Raw genomic sequence first — 17,430 nt, 5'->3', positions numbered from 1 at the left:
TTACATTTAAGTACTTCAATAACTATTTTTCTAAAAAGGAGAAATAGTCTTGCATTAAATCTTCAAACTTTGACTTAGAGGAGCTAAATTGCTGAAATAAAAACTTGGACGCCGATTTAGATGCTTCGAAACGTAATTTGGACATGTTCCTTCATGAAACCTGTTTGCTGGCAGAATTCAGCTGTCATCTTTGAAAATTAATATCCCCGTCATATGACATCGGGTTTGGCTTAAATTTGGAGCGTTAATAGGTCTTTACGTCAGAAATCTAAAAAAATTAAGTTTGCATCAATTGGACTTCTGTAGCTCCAGATATTGAATTTTGAATGGACAAAGGTCAACATTGACAGAATGCGAGATTTGACTTTGAAGGATGTGATTTCCATGATCTTTCTCTTTTTATTTTTCTTGCATTAAATTTCCAGAAAGGTATGGATGTTTGCTTTTTAGTGCCATTAGAATCACTTCATTTCGACCTCTAGAACTCACGCTCTGCACAAAACATCGACTGAACGTCAAATCTGCCAATTACCTCCAATTTACTCCTTTTTGCATCTTTCATCCAAAAGTGCCTTCAAAACATAAAATAAGGAATATAAAGGCATTATATATATATATATATATATAACATAGGCTAAACACTAGTTAAATGTGGGTGAAACTATCGAATAATATGGTTGCATCAACCATTATATAGTGTGTATTCTTTTTCTATAATGGCTTGGTCTATTATTCACATCTATGATGAATATAGCTGCAACTTTTTTTTTGTTGAATTTGATGGTGAATTTATATTACTCCTTTACCTTTTAAGACCAGCTTGTGATTGAGTTTTGGCATTTATACTTAATTCAAAAGTTCACCAAGTCCTTCATTTGTGTTTTGATGTTCTAAGCAAATGATAGATATTAGTTATTTGTTACCTTTGACCTAGAGGGTTTTTTTTTCCTTTTCATTCATGATATTTCAGAATTTTATAACATCTTGTTAATGAATGTGATGTTATAGGTCATATTTGTTGCTGGTAAAGTTGATCAAATTTTGTATGCTTTCAACTCTACTTTCCTAAATTTTTCATTGTGGTCTTACCTTGACTTTTTGTTCTTTTTTTTTTCATTTCTAGATATGATATTTTTGGCCTATTTCTAATGCTATGCATGTTTACCGAGTTTATTCGTTAGAATTTATTGTTTACTTATTAGATAGAATATGCAAGAGTTGATTAAACAATAATTTGGAGGAGGTAAACCTTTATTGTTTATTTTGCTTATTCCTTGAGACTATGAAGAATTCCTTTGAAAGCATGACATTTTTACACTCCATTTATGTTGTTGTATTTTTCTGTTTATATCTTCTTTTCATATAAGGAACTATTTTGGTTCTTTGACTTTTGTTTCTATGTGATATGCATGAGCATTGGTTTACGTCCAAGACCAATGAATAATGTTGGAAATAATGTATATAATGTTAAGTAATCCAAGACCAAGTTATATTTATCATATACACATAATGTAAATGTTTGTTATAACAATATTAGATAGAAGGAAGCTATTTACATATTGTGTTAATTGATTTTTTTAGGTACCATATATCAAAGAAGAAATAGGTCCAAGTCCAACGAGAGCACTATTATTTTATTAAGTAGTGGTGTCAGTAATCGTGCTGTTAATTTAGATGATGATCATGAACATGACCTACTATAAAAGTTATCAATCAAGGCTCACCTAATACAAATAACCGAGTTTGAATCTCTTCTACTAGAGACATTGTACCCAACAAAATTATTACAAAATAGAAAGGCAACCTCACTATGTAATTAATATATTTTTTCTCTAAATATCAAAGTTATTTATTTGTATTAGGTTATTTAAGTTTTACATTAAATTAAAATGGCTTCGATGAATTGATTTTTGAAGCTTACTAATATTAAAGCTACTTTTTCAATCACATCTACAATGAAATCATCGTTCAAATAACCATTATTTCAATGGAGTCAGTTTCATTAACATTCTTAATGGATGAATACAATAGAAGTTTGGTAGGGAAAGTTTAAGGTTGGATAAATAATCTCTAATTTAAGTTAATAATTTTTAAAATTTGAAAACTAATTAATGCATGAATTTAATATAAGGAAAAATTTTGTTGGGACAATAGAAACAAGGTGTTGGTAAGGAAAGTGAGAAAACCACAGTGCAACTAGGTAAATATTAATAAAAAAATATTATATTATTATAAACTTGTATTCTTTTATTTCTTTACCTTATTTCTATTTAACAAATTTTGTACCAAGTTGCATGATTTATGGTATGATGCCCATAAACAAGCAATTAACAGAGCTGACTCTGATGACATGGTGATGTGGAAAAGTTATAGACCGAGACATATCATGAAGCGTAATTGGGTATTGTTTAAAAAATTATAGCCGACTCTAAAGGTTTTAAAAAAGTACTCATGATATGAGACTCAAAACAAGAACAAAACAATTCATGATTTGATGAGCAAGCACACTAGAGGAGCGCTTTCATTTGTGAATCATGCAAAGCACCTAGTAAGAGCTCATTGTTTTATATTTTATTATTTTTCTTGAAGTTTTAATTAAGTGTTTATTTATGAGACTGTTAAAACAAACTATTTAATTTGTAGGAAAAGTAGCTTGGGTGTGAACCGACTCCAATGTAGTTATATAAGGAAACTCATATAAATAAAGGGGATAAGGGGAAAGAGAAAAAAATATTTGTCGATAGAAGATCGAAAGTGTTCGTTGTAAGTTTTTTTTATAGCTGTCATTGCCTTAATAATGTTTATTTGCATCATTAACATGAATTTAGAATTTTGACATATCTTTTATAGTATAAATATAAAGTCGACATGGGTGCAAAATCTGGCAAAGACACTTCCACCTATCCATCTCACAATCTTCAATGGAATTGACGATGGAAAGTTTTGTCGGCATTTAAGTTACCGATGGAGTTGCTTGATGGAAAATCTGCAATGAATATCATGTCGGCATTTTCATTGGAATTGTAAGTTTCCAGTGGAAATGTCGATGGAAGGTAAATCCCCGATGAGAAATTTTCCGACAACAGGTTTCCATCGGCAATTAAAAGGCCAGCGGGTTTTTGTTCTTAAACGCTGATAGAATATTCTATTTATGTTTTCTAATTTTCTAGTAATGGAAATCAAATCTATTTTTTCTGGTAATTTTTGGGATTTCCCAATTCTCAATGGCTTTGCTAAAAAAAACTATATTTATTTCTTCTTGGTTGATCATTCTATTACTAGTGATATTTGAGTAGGAGAATGAAGAAGTTGTGAAGTTTGAAGATATTTTGAAAGGTTTGTTTGGTTTTCTCCAATAGGTTTCTCCTACAAAAATAAGAGTTAAATCAATTGTTTTACTACCTTCTCAAACTTACTACCAAAACCACTCTTCGGGCTTAGATCCACCTATTTGAATAACCTAAACAAACAAATGAAATGGAATCAAAATCCATTCTAGCCCCATGATCTCAAGCTCTAATGATACCATGGATAATATGATAAAAATTAAAGTGATATATTTTCACGTGAGATATTTTCTTGACCTAAACTTAAAATGTTAGCAAGATTAAAATGTGATCCATTTTACATAAAAATTCATACTGCATAATTTTAGCAGGGCAGATTAACTGGAAGCCAAAAACAGCTTACATAACCTTAAAGTGGGCCACCATTACTCACTTTGCTATAAAATTTTGAAGCTACCACGGCACTGCGTAAAGGAATAAGGAAAGGAGGTCAATCAATTCATTTATGCTTGTTAAGCAATCCAAGACCAAGTTATATTTGTCATATACACATAATGTAAATGTTTGTTAGGAGAATATTAGATAGAAGAAAGCTATTTACTTATTATTGTTAATTGTTTCTTTTTAGGTACCATATATCAAAGAAGAAATAAGTCCAAGTCCAACAAGAGCACTACTATTTAATCAAGTAGTGGTGTCAGTAATCGTGTTGTTAATTTAGGTGATGATCATGAAGAGGCACCTACTATAGAAGTTACTAACCAAGGCTCACTTAATACAAACAACTGAGTTGGAATCCCTTTTACCAGAGACATTGTATTCAACAAAATTATTACATAGAAAGGCGACCTCGCTATGTAATTGATATCTTTTTTTTCTCTAAATATCAAAGTTATTTATTTGTATTAGGTTATTTTAAGTTTTACATAAAATTAAAATGGCTTCGATGAATTGATTTTTCAGGTTTACTAATATTGAAATTGCTCGTTCGATCACATCTACAATGAAATCATCGTTCAAATAACAATTATTTCAATGGAGTCAGTTTCATTAACATTCTTAACGGATGAATACATTAGAAGCTTGGTAGGAAAAGTTTAAGGTTGCATAAATAATCTCTAATTTGAGTTGCATAAAGATAAGGGGAAACTCATGTAATTAGAAGTACAGTTACCCAATTTAGAGGAAACAAATAAGAGAACGATTCAAACAAGAAAACTAGATGCATTGAGAGCAATTGCATGCATATATGGCTTTACATTTGCCTCCCCCTCTTGAACCTTCTAGTTCAGGATCTTTTTCTCCACCCCCAACTCAACCTTTAAAGGAATTTATGTCTTGTTTAAAAAAATATTTGTGTATGGAATATTTAGATGAATGATGAAATATGATTATAAGATATTTTGAAAGGTTTGATTGGTTTTCTCCAATAAGTTTCTTTTACAAAAATAATAGTCAAACCAATTGTTTTACTATCTTCTTGAATTTACTACCGAAATCACTCTTCAGGTTTAGATCTACTTATCTGAATAACTTAAACAAACAAATAAAACGAAATTAATGTCTATCCAATCTCATGATCTTAAACTCTGATGGTACCACGGATAATATGATAAAAATTAAAGTGAGATATTTTCATGTGAGATATTTTCTTAACCTAAATTTAAAATATTAGCAAAATTAAAATGTGATTCATTCTGCATAAAAACTCATGCTGCACAATAAGTGGAAGCCAAATACGGCTTACATAACCTTAAAGTAGCTATCACGCCACCGCGTAAACGAATAAGGAAAGGAGGTCAATCAATTCATTTATGCTTGTGCATGGCTGGCGGGCAGGCATGCAGCCAGCCTTCTACGACTGAAAAGTCAGCAGACAACACCTCCACCACCGTATCGCGACCCGTCTCGTTCACATTCAATGGCCAGAGAGTCGATACCAAGGAGGAAAAAAGAAGACAAGATTGACTCCAAACCCTCAAATTAGATTAAATTATGAAAAATATATGATTTCTTTTTTTGTAAATTCTTTAAACTCCAATCCAGTTAAATCAAAAAACTAAACTCGATTATAAAATTGGTGAGGTCACTCCAAGATTACTACATTTGTCGTCGTTATCTTAGTCAAGCCGATGATGTAGCATGGCTGCAGACAATTATATTCTTCAATTGACATTTGACAACTAAAGGCTGAGTTTTCTTCTTCCTCTTCGTCTTCATGCAAAAAAGACTACAGTAATGGAAGTGCCTTTTATTCTGTGGATACTTATCCTTCTGAACCTATTTTTCTTCAAAAGATTATATATTCTCAAGACTTTTTTTCAAAAATATTGTTTCGTATATACAAATATCCTTCTATTTCTCCTGTATTTTATTTTTATTTTTTTCATCTCCCTGTGCATAACATGTAATGTCCATATTAGATTGTTCATGGAAAAGATGGACAAGTTCAAATTTATTAAAAAAATTGGATGAGTCAAAAAAAGGTTTCCAATAAAAATAAATATAATTTTTAGTTTGATTATTGGGTTGGGTTGAAATCTGGTCAATATATTTTATAGATCTAATAGCTTAGAAGACTAGCCTAGTAGTATCAGCTGGGGTCGAGAATATTATGTCCAAATTAAATTTAGAATTTGTTGTTTCTTTATTTTTTCTAGTTATTTTTTTTGTTTTCTTTTTAATTAAGTTTCAAAATCTTATTTTATTTGTATTAATTACGTCGATTAAGCTAATTAGAATTTTATTTTTCACCATAGTTAATACTTATTGACATTCAAGATTTATCAAATCAACATTTTCTCTCATAATTTTAGAGTTAGTATCAGCTGGGGTCGAGATTATGTCCAAATTAAATTTAGAATTTGTTGTTTCTTTAATTTTTTCTAGTTATTTTTTTGGTTTTCTTTTTAATTAAGTTTCAAAATCTTATTTTATTTTTATTAATTACATCGATTAAATTAATTAGAATTTTATTTTTCACCATAGTGAATACTTATTGACATTCAAGATTTTATCAAATCAATATTTTCTCTGATAATTTTAGAGTTTGTGAAACTCTAATATCTTCATAATTTCTACTTAAGAAAAGAACAAAATCTTTTTAACCATTACACCAACCTTAATTTTGAGATTCTAACCGTCAATATAATACCCATATATGGCACTGATCCAATCCATTATTGTGGCAATGTCATTGTCTGATTGTCATTCAAATAGAAATAAGTTTTTATTTATTTATTTAATCTAAAAATATCTTCGAATGAGTTTTTATATATTTAATTGTTTTTTTCTCTATCAATATTTAATCCTATCAGTTCAGCTTGATGTATTTAAATAAATTATTTTCCTCATACGTACTAATGACTTGTATTAACAAAACCTAATAAATTAATCCAAATTAAGATTTGCTTATTTTTTCTATCCTTAGTTTTTGTTGCCGCCGATCTTTAATTTCTAGTTCAACGTACCTGCAGAAATTATTGAGCTGTGGACCAAGACGATGGACATAGCTCTAACATATATGGCCATGTAAGTGGTATAACGTGACAAAGGAAGAATTGACATCAATGATTTCATAAAATGACATATGCAGTGACGGGAAATGGATGCTGAAAGCTGCCGGCTGATGTTCTTGAGAGGAGAAAGAGAATCTTTCAATTGAAAATGGAGTCCATGGAAGGATCATCGAGATGAAATGTGGGATAAAAGGTGCTCCCTTTGGAGGAAAAAGAATACTAGCTAGCCCACAACATCGAAGGCAAAGCTTGCTCATTTTTTTAAGGCCACTTTAGCATTATTCCTTTCTTTAATGTCCTCACTAAGCATAAAGGAGTGAAAGTGATCTTCAGAAACCAGTATTCTTTTGCATAATTAGCACAAATATTGCTTCATCTCTCCCCTAATCAGAACATTATTTTATGTGAATGACTTCATGGGATTTTGGACAAGATATAAAGAAAGATTGCAAACAGACTTACTCTCTTACAGTTCATGCTGGATATCAAAAGTAGCTTCAGTTTCGTCATTCCAAGTCTGTCAAAAGGCAAAAAAAAAAAAAGACTTACTCTCTACAGTGCATGTTGGATATTGAAATCATGAGACCTCCGGCTAATAATAATTTATGCTGTTCATGGTAATAATAAATATTTTTGGATTTATTTAGGAAAGATAATTGGAAACCACGTCCCTTGGAAGACAGGAGGGAACAGGGCAGGTGGCGAGGCATGATTTCGTGCATCTGCATGCAAGCCAAAGGTTCTCTGTACCCTTATAAGTTTTATATATATATATATAGGTTTATGGCACAAGACATGGTGATTAGCCAAAGGTTTTTTTATGTTTGAAACTAGTTAAACCAGTTCGAGGAGGTTATATATGGTTTAAACATTGATTTGGAGGGTTAATTTTCTTCATAATTATAACAATTAAGGATTTATAATATAATCCATCTTAGAAGCTTTCTTTTATATATATTTTCTTGTATTTGAGGAAAGCCTGAAGCAAGTTTTTATAATTATGTTGCTTTCTGTTATTTAGTATGAAAATATACACAATTTTATAATCAAATTGATGGGTCAAATAAAGACCTATATGGTCAAGCTATTGAACCAAGAAAAGTAAAACATCAACACATCCATCAACTTATTCTTTATTGAATATTATAAGAACATCTTTTGATTTAGGCACAATTTTTTATAAGAACATTTTTTATAAAAGACAGCAATTTCATCATTAAAACACTGACAATTACACATTCAATTATCCAGACATGAAAGGTTGTTGGAGTTTGGACTTGTAATTTAGGCAAAAGTTCAAAAATAAAAACAAAGAGAATATTAGAGGAGCAAAAGTTATGGATTGGTTAAGATTACAAAAGTTAGAGAGAAAATTTTGATGATCTTATGGCCGTAAATTCATCTATCCTTAGACTTGATTGGAACTCCTTTGTACATTTGTACCTTATCCTTCAAAGCATCTCTTCTTGGCCTTGCCACCTTATTGTTAGGATCAAAGAGCAGCACTTCTTCGAATGCCTTGAGAGCTGACTTCAAGTCTTTCTTCTTTTCATAGGCATCACCAAGATTGTTCCAGGCTGTTACATACCCTGGTTGAAGCTTCACAGCAGCTTCAAATTGCTTGATTCCCTTGTCAAGCTTCCCATCAAGAATATAGCTAACACCAAGCGCATTGTAAACCTGTTCAAACATTTGAGAGGTTAAAAGGAATTTGTCGTCAAATTCATGCATGTAAAGTGATACCATACTGGTGCAAAATATAGACTGGAGCACTCCATATCTTATTTTTATTGCTCAGAAGTAAAACCCTGATCTTAATTAAGTCCTTATTTCTGATCTCCTAATCTTTGTTCACAATTTTCCAAACTAGATTATAACAACTTTCTCCTTTTGTCAGTGTTAGATACGGTCAAACGGTTGCAGTGGTGAGCTGCGATGATTTATAAATTTCCAAAACACAAAAAAGCAACATTAAACCATTCGGTAGATGTTTTTGCAGACCACAATCTAAACATATGAACTTGACCATCCAATATGATTAAGCATATGAACTTTTCCTTTCCCTTTCCCTTTTTTAATCAATGAGAGCATAAAAATGATGTTGCTAGGCATCTCTCCTAAGACAACACACGCATGTTAGGTCGAACAAGATGCAATTACCCCAAGGCAACAGCATTACTTGATGCTTGCAAAACAGGAAGGAACAAAGATACAATCATACCTGGGCAAGATCTTGATCCTCACCATCCCACTTCTCAATTGCCTGAAGTAAATATTTAGTAGCAGCCGGGTAAAATTTTCTCCTCAGCATTACTGCACCGAGTTCAAAAAGTCCAGTTGCAGAGGCATCACCGCTTCTTACTTGCTCCTGAAATTAAAAAGGGCAAACACAAAACAATAATAAGATTGTATTCTACTACAAAATACAGATGGCCAATGCCCTCTATCAAACGGCGGGGGGACCAAATGGATCTTTTTCTTTTCAAAAAGCGTTGACCTCTCCATCTAAAGATCTAATAATCTCCAAGATGGCTTTGTAATAAATGTCTGTTTCAGAAGAGAGTAAAATCCTCGAAAAGCATAACACAGATTACAAAGAAGAACTTGCCTGCAATTCTTTAGCAGAAAGGTCGAGCTCTCTACGCATTAGAACTTGACGAATCACAAAGAAAGTTCCAACCCCTAGCAAAGCTAAAAGTAAAAGAAGATAAGAGAGCTGGATTCCCAATTCAAATAACTCCCCAACCTCATAAAGTGCATCTGGTTTGATACTTTCTCCTGCATGTGCCACTTGTACAGAAGTTAACAATGAGATTTGTCCAAATGAGAGTGCAGACACAGAAACTATCACTCTTTTCATGCAAGCATTGTCCTCAATGTTCTGAGGATTCCTCGAGGGTTCTGCATTACAGTTATGATATTAAGAAGATGGGATACCAAAAGAAAAAACAAAAGAAAATTAGTAAGCAAAAGGCAAATAGCATGTCCAAGAAGCAGCTGATGTTGCTATCATTTGCCTATAAATAGAGAGATCCTTCTTCCCACTAATGGCTAATTTAACGGGAAAAACCTTCAGGCTGCTCTTGTTGAGGAGTCCAAACATGATGAACTCCAATATAAACATTTTCTTCTGATTGGCTGAGAGCAGTATATTATCAAGCTTAGCCAGTTCATAAATTCATGGTTTGACTACGTTATAACTCATATGAAATAGAAAAGAAAAGGTAAACAGTGAGTTGGCATCGTTGAGCGTGCAAATCAATCACCAAACAATAACCATTGTTTTTATGATGTTCTTTGATGCCTCAATTTGGAAAGTGATATAGGGTGGCAGGAAGCAGTCACTGGAAGGGTAAGAATAAGCCAAGGATAAAAATCTGCAGAACTAGATTTGTAAGTTAGCAATGGAAAACATAATATGGAAAGCAACAATGCTAAGGACCAAAGTTATCAACAGAACAAGATGAAACATGCGTGTGTGAGAATGAGCGCGCATGTGTAGCAGTGTACATTATATTTCAATTAGGAATACCTAATCTTGAAGAAATTATCAATTCCTGATTACTCAGAATCGTGCCCACCACTTGGTGAATATTTTGTGCACACAACCACGCACACACATGTCAAGATGCATGTCGTATATTGATACCCATAATGAATCTTTCATCACCATGATTATGTCTCAAACAAGATTGGTATATCTGGATCATTATTCAGTTTGCTCAAGACATAACAACCAATAATAGGATGTTTCAAAAGGATCCTTACTGTTAAGTATAAGGGTATTCTGCCAGCTCTTAATAAAAATCAAAGCAAGGAGTGGTTTAAAGTAACAAACCAGATAAATGATTATAAAAGAACAGTACAAAATGAGGATCTGAGGATGTTGACGAAACTCCTACATTTGATGTATGAGATGTGTAGCATCTGCTACACATAAATTTAATTTAGCCTCTAAAATCAGGGTGAAATGAAAAATCAAAGTGAGAAGAGGGAATACTCTCAGTACTCGGTGAGCTAGAGGATACCATTAGTGACTCCTTTCCATGTATCTGCCTTCACCCACAAGAGAATGCAAAATGAGTGATGAAAAATGTACATCACCTTAAACAAGAAGATTCTGTTAAAAATACATAAATTAACATAGAAAGATAATGAAAATCATTCTGCAGATTCACAGCATAAGACACAGAAGAAAGGGAGGAAAATCATAACTTGTAAAGAAAAATGTTTCTCCAGACTGTTTGGCTGTGGGCAGATATATCAGATATCAAAACACTTGATTTGAACTGGTTGACCATGATTTTGGTTACACACATAGTGTGAAAAAAACATTGTTGCAATAGCCAGCTTTTATATGATTAGGTAACAATCTTTACCTAAGGGAATGTAACTTATGAAATGAAAGCAGGATATGTTGAAGATGAGAGCCCCTGAGAGCTACACCCAATTTCTATAATACAAAAATATGTACTGGATACCTATATAAAGTACAGATACAAAGTACAGATCAGTCAAGCCTGAATTAGAAGAAAAAATGTTTCTCATGAAAACAAAGTTCTGGTCATCCTTCTAAAGTTCTTCTCTTCCGCTCTTCCCATATAATTCATATTGAGCATAAGGCTGTAGTTTTCTCCAATCCTGAATCTGTTATACCGCTATAAATTCAAGCTCAACTTGTGGCAACTAGAGCCATTGCTAGGGAGTATTCAATTAATTCACTCCAGTCCAAGAGATGGCTGATAAACATTATGATCAAAGTTCCATCTTCCGAGGAAACCTTTGTTAGAAATTTGTTTTAAAAAACATGGTCAATGGGCACATTTGAGTCCAAATTAAAAGTGAAGACCACTCAATTTTAGGGTTAAAACTTTATTGGAAATTATTCTTCAACAAAAGTTCTTTAACATGGAACACTACTATGATTAAAATGAATTGTGAGTGAATGAGAAATTGATATAAAAAGACTTTGGTTGGTATGTTTTTGTGAAACCCAAAACCATTTATCCCACAATGGAAAAATACAAGATTTTCTTGTAGTTTATATAGCGGGAAGTTGAAGAGTCATAAATGAGCCTAAACAAAGTGGATTTGGGCTTAAGCCACACGTGCTCTTGCTTGGCTCGGGAGAATAACTATAGCTTAAGCTCGCTTTCTTCAGCAATGCAAAAACAAGTCTTATGACAAACTCAACTCTACAAGCAAGTCAATCCCTCATGGAAATGAGGCTCAGTTCTCCTCAGAATTAAAAACAAATTAGGTGCTCAATAAGAAGGGGTTTGGGGATGCAGAAAGCTAAAATGACATGAAGAAACCAGAAAGGGTCAGACTATTATCTTGACATCAATACCTGAAGATTTCTTTGTGCAAGTTCACAAATAAAACAAAAATGTGTAAGAGTATTCAAGTCAACTGACATCAATAAAATTTCGGCCAAATACAAAATCGACTAAGATGTTCCATCAATAAATGTGTTATACACTGTATTCCCAAGAAGAAGACCATACATTCAAAACCTAACCACCCTTTGCCAACTACGAATTCACAAAGCCTATTTTGCACCTTCAGTCCTAAAGAAGAGTATAAGCTTTAACATCAAATAGTGTTAAGGAAAACAGAAGTGTTGATTAAAACAGGCTATGGAGATAAACAGAGCAAATTTCTTTGGGAAATTCTGATGAAGAGATTCATATTTGATGACAACCATGAACTCAGAAAATTCAAATATAGCCACTATCGAAGCAAAGAGATTGTTGGAATACATACCTGGAAATTAGTAAACTGAGTGGCATTCAGTCCATGGCCTGCCCTAAAATTTGTCAAATCTGGTGGACTATAGTGCTGAAAAAGGGCCTGAAAGGATGTGCAAAAATTTCCCAAGTAATATTATTTTCATATCAATAATTCTATATGTTAAAACTCACATTAAAGAATTACTCCATTATCATGGCATGTTCAAACAATAACAATATATATTTACCAACATAATTCAAGACCTAATCATGTCAGCTTTCAAGAAACACTAAGAAATGCTCTAATAGAAAAGGAAAAAAATAAAAGATGAAGAAAGTGAAAACATTTCAACTTTGAGAAACCAGGATACTTTAAAAAAGGATCTGGAAATATGGTACCTGAAGAGAGAGCTTGTGGGGCCTAAACTTGAGAGACCCAAATGGTAGGAGAGAGTGAGGATGCTGGTGGAGGTGTTGTAGAGGTGGAGATGATGAGATGGTGGTTTGGAGAAGCATATTTCTTTGATTTCACTGTGTATGGGAGATTTCTTTGGAGCAAGAACTGCTTTGTGTGTTGCCTCTGTATACGTTTATGTGAATTTGAGTGTTCTTTTGAACATGTATGTACTGTACTCTCTACAGAGTTCGTTGGTGGTTCAGGATAAAAGTTCTCTTGTAGAGTGTCAACTGACAACAAAAGAAGATAAGGCCGCGCTTGGTTTCTTTTCATTAAAAGGGGGCCTCTTCAAGAAATAGGAGCCTCTCTACTCTTCTCTTATTTATGTTCTTTTTCTATGACTAAAAAATAAGGCATTGTTCTTACCATGATTTTGATTTTTGTTTTTTGCTCTACTTTCAGATAAAACTGACATAAGAAAGCTTTAAGAAATCGAACCCAAAAACGCACACATTCTCTTCACAAACTGTAAATTTCATCTGTGACAAAAAGAAAGATAAAAAGATTGCCATCTTACAAAAAGATGGATTAAAAAAAAACATAGAGATCAAACTAGGGCCAAATGTTAGAAGCCGTAGCCATTGAATTGTCATCATTTCAGAAGGACAGAGTGATAGAGAATTCGTATTGCATCCGCACGCACTATTGCATTTAATAAAAATTACAGTTCTCTTTGGAAAATTATAGACTGAAATGGGGTCCTAACTTCCCAAAACCACAATAGAGTTGTCCTTGGTAAAAGAGACAGTTGCCTTCCATCATTAGAAAACTGCATAACCCATAGACAGTGTCTTTCCAATACAAGAATGTTGTTTAACTATATAGCTTGCAATCCTTTTGAGTTAACCTTCTCCTGGGTGCCAAGTAGCTAAGAACATTGTGTCTCAGTGGAGTGGGAGAGGGCACCCAAAAAAAAAAAAAAACAAAACCGCAGTACATTGCTGGAGTAGCCATGTGCGGAACCACAGATGCAATAGCCACTTCTCTATGCACCATAATCATGCTCCTGCAGCTCTCTTGCATATGGGGCCGTGGTCTTCACCATACCAGTTGCTAAACTATTCGTTTTCAAGCTCACTGTTTGCTTTACTGAGACATTATGACTACCTGATATAAGATTTCTGACATAAAGCTATCTGTTTAAGCATTATATATGCGTTAGTAGCAACTTCTGAAAGTTCTATTCTTTTCCTCCCATCTCTTTGTGTGTTCTCCCGTTTCTAGATTTTTCACATTCAAACCATCCATACCATGGCTGTCTTCATGAATATCAGGACGTTTGTCAGTGATACTGGTGAGATGATCTTCAACTCATCGTATTGAAACTTCAAAGCTTACCAATGGGGGCTTAATCAATTTTAGAATGTGAACCACTTTGGTAGGTAGGTCTTTTGCTTTGTTCCAACAACTTGAAGAAGTTGGATAAAATAATTGAATCATTGCATCTGTCTCTTTCAACCAACCATTCCTCTTTTAGCTGAACATCAACGTCACTGTATGAAAGAATGATCCATGGTCATCAAGAGCTAAATACAATAGACAATGATGCAATGAGAAAGAAGGGAACCTGAATCTGTTCCTTTTTTGTTGCAATGACTATGCAGCAAGAAACACCAAGAACTAGGAATATGTGTATGAAAATTAATTTATGGATATATGAAGGAAACAAACCACCTCCTCAGTGCAAGAATTTCATAATTCCTTCGCAGGTAATCAGAATGCTTTGTTAAGGCATCTTGAGCGTATTTTTTACCCACAGTTCGTACTGCTGCTGCATCTAGTAAATTTTGTAATGAACCATGCTTTTTCAATAGCTTTAGAGCAGTCTTTCGACCAAATCCAGGAGCCACATTTTGTATCCCAGGTACACCATCAACCTCATCACCCATAATGCATCCTACACAATTAATACCAAATAGAAAAGTTATGGGCAGCTCATGTAGAGAAGTAGAAGTAGATTGCACTAAATGCTGAGAAATAGAGTGGCGCAACTTGTGTTAAGAACATAATCCCCCACAAAAGTGACAACACTTGAAACTTTCCTCTATATTGTCAACTCTTTCCTACAGTCGAGGAAGGATCCTTATCCTTGTCTCTTCAATTAATAACATCATGCTGGTCAAAAAGATTAACAACTGTGCTAAATCAATAGGCAATGAGTAAGTGCTATAAAGCCGCAAAACCTTTATTGACAAAATATGCACATAAAAGTACAGAGCTATACAAGATATATGTTGAACATAAAGCAAATCTCATAATTTTTCTTATTATCAAAAATTAAAAGAAAACAAAAATAAATTCTCACACTTACTAAAGCTCAGATCAGAGCACGGATCACAATTATACTGAGAGATGTAGTGCTTTAGGGTGTAGAAGGACCATCTATTTAACTCTGCAATAGGCAAAACAATCTGTACATCTTCAGAAATAAGCTGCTTGAAATCTTTATCAGGAGAGGCAATAACCACTTTATGTCTGTTTTGTAGAACTTGTCCTGCAAGTGTCGCAACAACATCATCTGCTTCATGACCTTCAATTTTTACAACCTGCACAAATCTCATGTTGTCAATTTTTACAGAAAGGTGATCTCTCAGACAGTTACAATAAACCATTTTGTTCTCAAAAGTAAATTTTTTTGTGAAATGATGGTAATTTTTTCAAACTCGAACGTGAATTTCTCATGATGGTGATTGAAACCCAACCTATTCACGTATATTTGTTTACAGGAACGGAGGAGATCTAAATTTTTATATCTTAAATTCAGATATATATTGAGTCGGCCATTCTTGGATGTTAAGTCTAGACATCCATATAAAATGCAAATGATACTACACATAAACCAGCACAATTTCTATGAGCATTACTTTAGAAGACAACAGTGCAACAATCATGCAGTATGCAATCTGTAAGCATACAATTAATTTTAAATACCTGAAAGTAGGTAACTTTAAATATAGAATGCTAGAAACAGTTAACCAAGGTTCACCTACTGGAACATTGCATTTTGTAAGAACATCCATGACAACATGAGACCTTTCAACAGGATATTTTTGCGGTGCTGATGATTTTCTTGAGAATTTCCTCCTGTGTGCTTTATACGAAGGTAACAACTGTCTACGATGCTCACTTCCTCCATCTCCATCAAGAACCTGTAAACCAACACAAAACAACTATTTCTAAGCCCAAGCAAGCTATAATAAACCAAGAGAAGGTTATCATGATAAATTATTTTTTGATAACTTCCAATCAGAGTATATCAAGTAAGAGAACCAATCTCAAAAGAGTAAATTTCAATAAATTCACAATTTGGGACCATATATGGATAAATCCAAGAAATGTTCTTGGTTATGAAGGCACCTAGCTTATACATACATTTGGAAATGTAACAAGTCATTCCCTCTCAACAAAGTCATCCACAGGAAGTCGCAGCCATTAGGCTGTATTACAGAGAAAGTGAGGTATGTAATTTCCTGCTTCCCTACACTTTTCTTGAGGCACCTCCTGTTCTAGAACACAAGCTTTTACAAAGGAGAAGCAAGAATTCCAAGTATATCATGCTATGCAACATGCACCATCTTTTCACCCTGGACCCAGATTAATGCAAACTTGTCACTTAACAATTCAGACACATCTTTGTGTTCCAATGCTTGAAAACTAGATGAGTTTGAAATTTACAGTGAATTTTTTTTTTCCAAAGTCTAACATATGCAGCAATGAATCTAGAAGACCAAAAAATTGACACTTGTACAAATTTAATCAAAACAGTTACTTTAAAATCTCAAAGAATTTTATCAACAACATTTATTATTCTGATTATCTGGGTCATCTGCATATCCCTCTATCAATCAATAAATTTGCAAGATACCCTCTTTCTTTAACAATATCCATTAACTTTCACTGAACAACAATCTCATTTTCACATACAACCAAAAGTACTACTACCATATATGCATAAAATCAAAAGTAAGAAAGAAAAGGAAACTCACAGCAATAACAGGGTCAGTGAGGCTAACTTGAGAGAAGAAAAGAGAAATCCAGTGAGCAAAAGAATGCAAGCTAGGTGTACTTCCTGCATAACAAAGTGGGTTCACGTCCAAAAAGAATACCCTTTTCTTGCTTGCTCTCTTCTCCTTGTTACTCCCACAAAGTTCACTCCTTGGCCACAATTCCTCACCAATGGTGTCATGAGAAGAAGAAATGGAAGCAAAAACAGCACCAAGTTTCCTTTTTGTTGTTTCCCTTGGTTTCTTTCTTAGATTCCATGTTGAGATGGAAGCAGAAGGGTTAAAAGTGAGAGTGGGTTTGATGTGGAGATTGGTGGGCATGGCGATCTCTACCATCTTCATCATTGGTTTTGGCGTTTCACTGCTAAACTAGAGCTAGCAATAGTGTTGACAAGTAGGGAACTTATCTTGTAAGGTTTTTCCAAGGAGTTT

The 17,430-nt window shown here is 33.5% G+C and overlaps 2 protein-coding genes across 6 annotated transcripts; both read right to left on the bottom strand.

The window, feature by feature from the left end:
- Positions 1-8,088: 8,088 nt before the first annotated feature.
- On the bottom strand, positions 8,089-13,290 carry LOC18104474 (tetratricopeptide repeat domain-containing protein PYG7, chloroplastic). 5 transcript variants are annotated; one of them, XM_024583474.2, is made up of 6 exons: positions 12,937-13,290; positions 12,572-12,658; positions 10,815-10,861; positions 9,414-9,706; positions 9,027-9,173; positions 8,089-8,485 (listed from the first exon to the last, which is right to left on the bottom strand). In XM_024583474.2, exons 2-6 carry the CDS (start codon positions 12,595-12,597, stop codon positions 8,204-8,206), a joined length of 795 nt encoding a protein of 264 aa, XP_024439242.1. In that variant the 5' UTR covers positions 12,598-12,658; positions 12,937-13,290; the 3' UTR covers positions 8,089-8,203. The 5 variants fall into 5 exon arrangements, with proteins under 5 accessions (XP_024439242.1, XP_024439241.1, XP_024439239.1 ...); XM_024583473.2 differs by having other exon boundaries at positions 10,806-10,861; positions 12,937-13,289; XM_024583471.2 differs by having other exon boundaries at positions 10,815-10,857; positions 12,937-13,289.
- Positions 13,291-13,537: 247 nt separating this feature from the next.
- Positions 13,538-17,430, bottom strand: LOC18104473 (uncharacterized). The gene is made up of 5 exons (XM_024583468.2): positions 16,981-17,430; positions 15,985-16,143; positions 15,306-15,540; positions 14,669-14,891; positions 13,538-14,487 (listed from the first exon to the last, which is right to left on the bottom strand). Exons 1-5 carry the CDS (start codon positions 17,341-17,343, stop codon positions 14,343-14,345), a joined length of 1,125 nt encoding a protein of 374 aa, XP_024439236.2. The 5' UTR covers positions 17,344-17,430; the 3' UTR covers positions 13,538-14,342.

This window comes from Populus trichocarpa, chromosome 13 (genome assembly GCF_000002775.5).
Source record: "Populus trichocarpa isolate Nisqually-1 chromosome 13, P.trichocarpa_v4.1, whole genome shotgun sequence".
Classification (NCBI taxonomy): domain Eukaryota; kingdom Viridiplantae; phylum Streptophyta; class Magnoliopsida; order Malpighiales; family Salicaceae; genus Populus; species Populus trichocarpa.
Note: the sequence above shows the minus strand (reverse complement) of the source record. Positions and strands in the feature narration are given on the sequence as shown.

Coding starts and splice junctions, on each gene's coding strand:
- LOC18104474 (XM_024583470.2), bottom strand. CDS start 13,053: ATGCTTCTCCAAACCACCATCTCATCATCTCCACCTCTACAACACCTC. Junction 12,659..12,936: donor CCCACAAGCTCTCTCTTCAG/GTACCATATTTC, acceptor ACATCCTTTCAG/GCCCTTTTTCAGCACTATAG. Junction 8,486..9,026: donor AGGATCAAGATCTTGCCCAG/GTATGATTGTAT, acceptor ATGTTTGAACAG/GTTTACAATGCGCTTGGTGT.
- LOC18104473 (XM_024583468.2), bottom strand. CDS start 17,343: ATGATGAAGATGGTAGAGATCGCCATGCCCACCAATCTCCACATCAAA. Junction 16,144..16,980: donor TCACTGACCCTGTTATTGCT/GTGAGTTTCCTT, acceptor GTTGGTTTACAG/GTTCTTGATGGAGATGGAGG. Junction 15,541..15,984: donor TTACAAAATGCAATGTTCCA/GTAGGTGAACCT, acceptor AGATTTGTGCAG/GTTGTAAAAATTGAAGGTCA.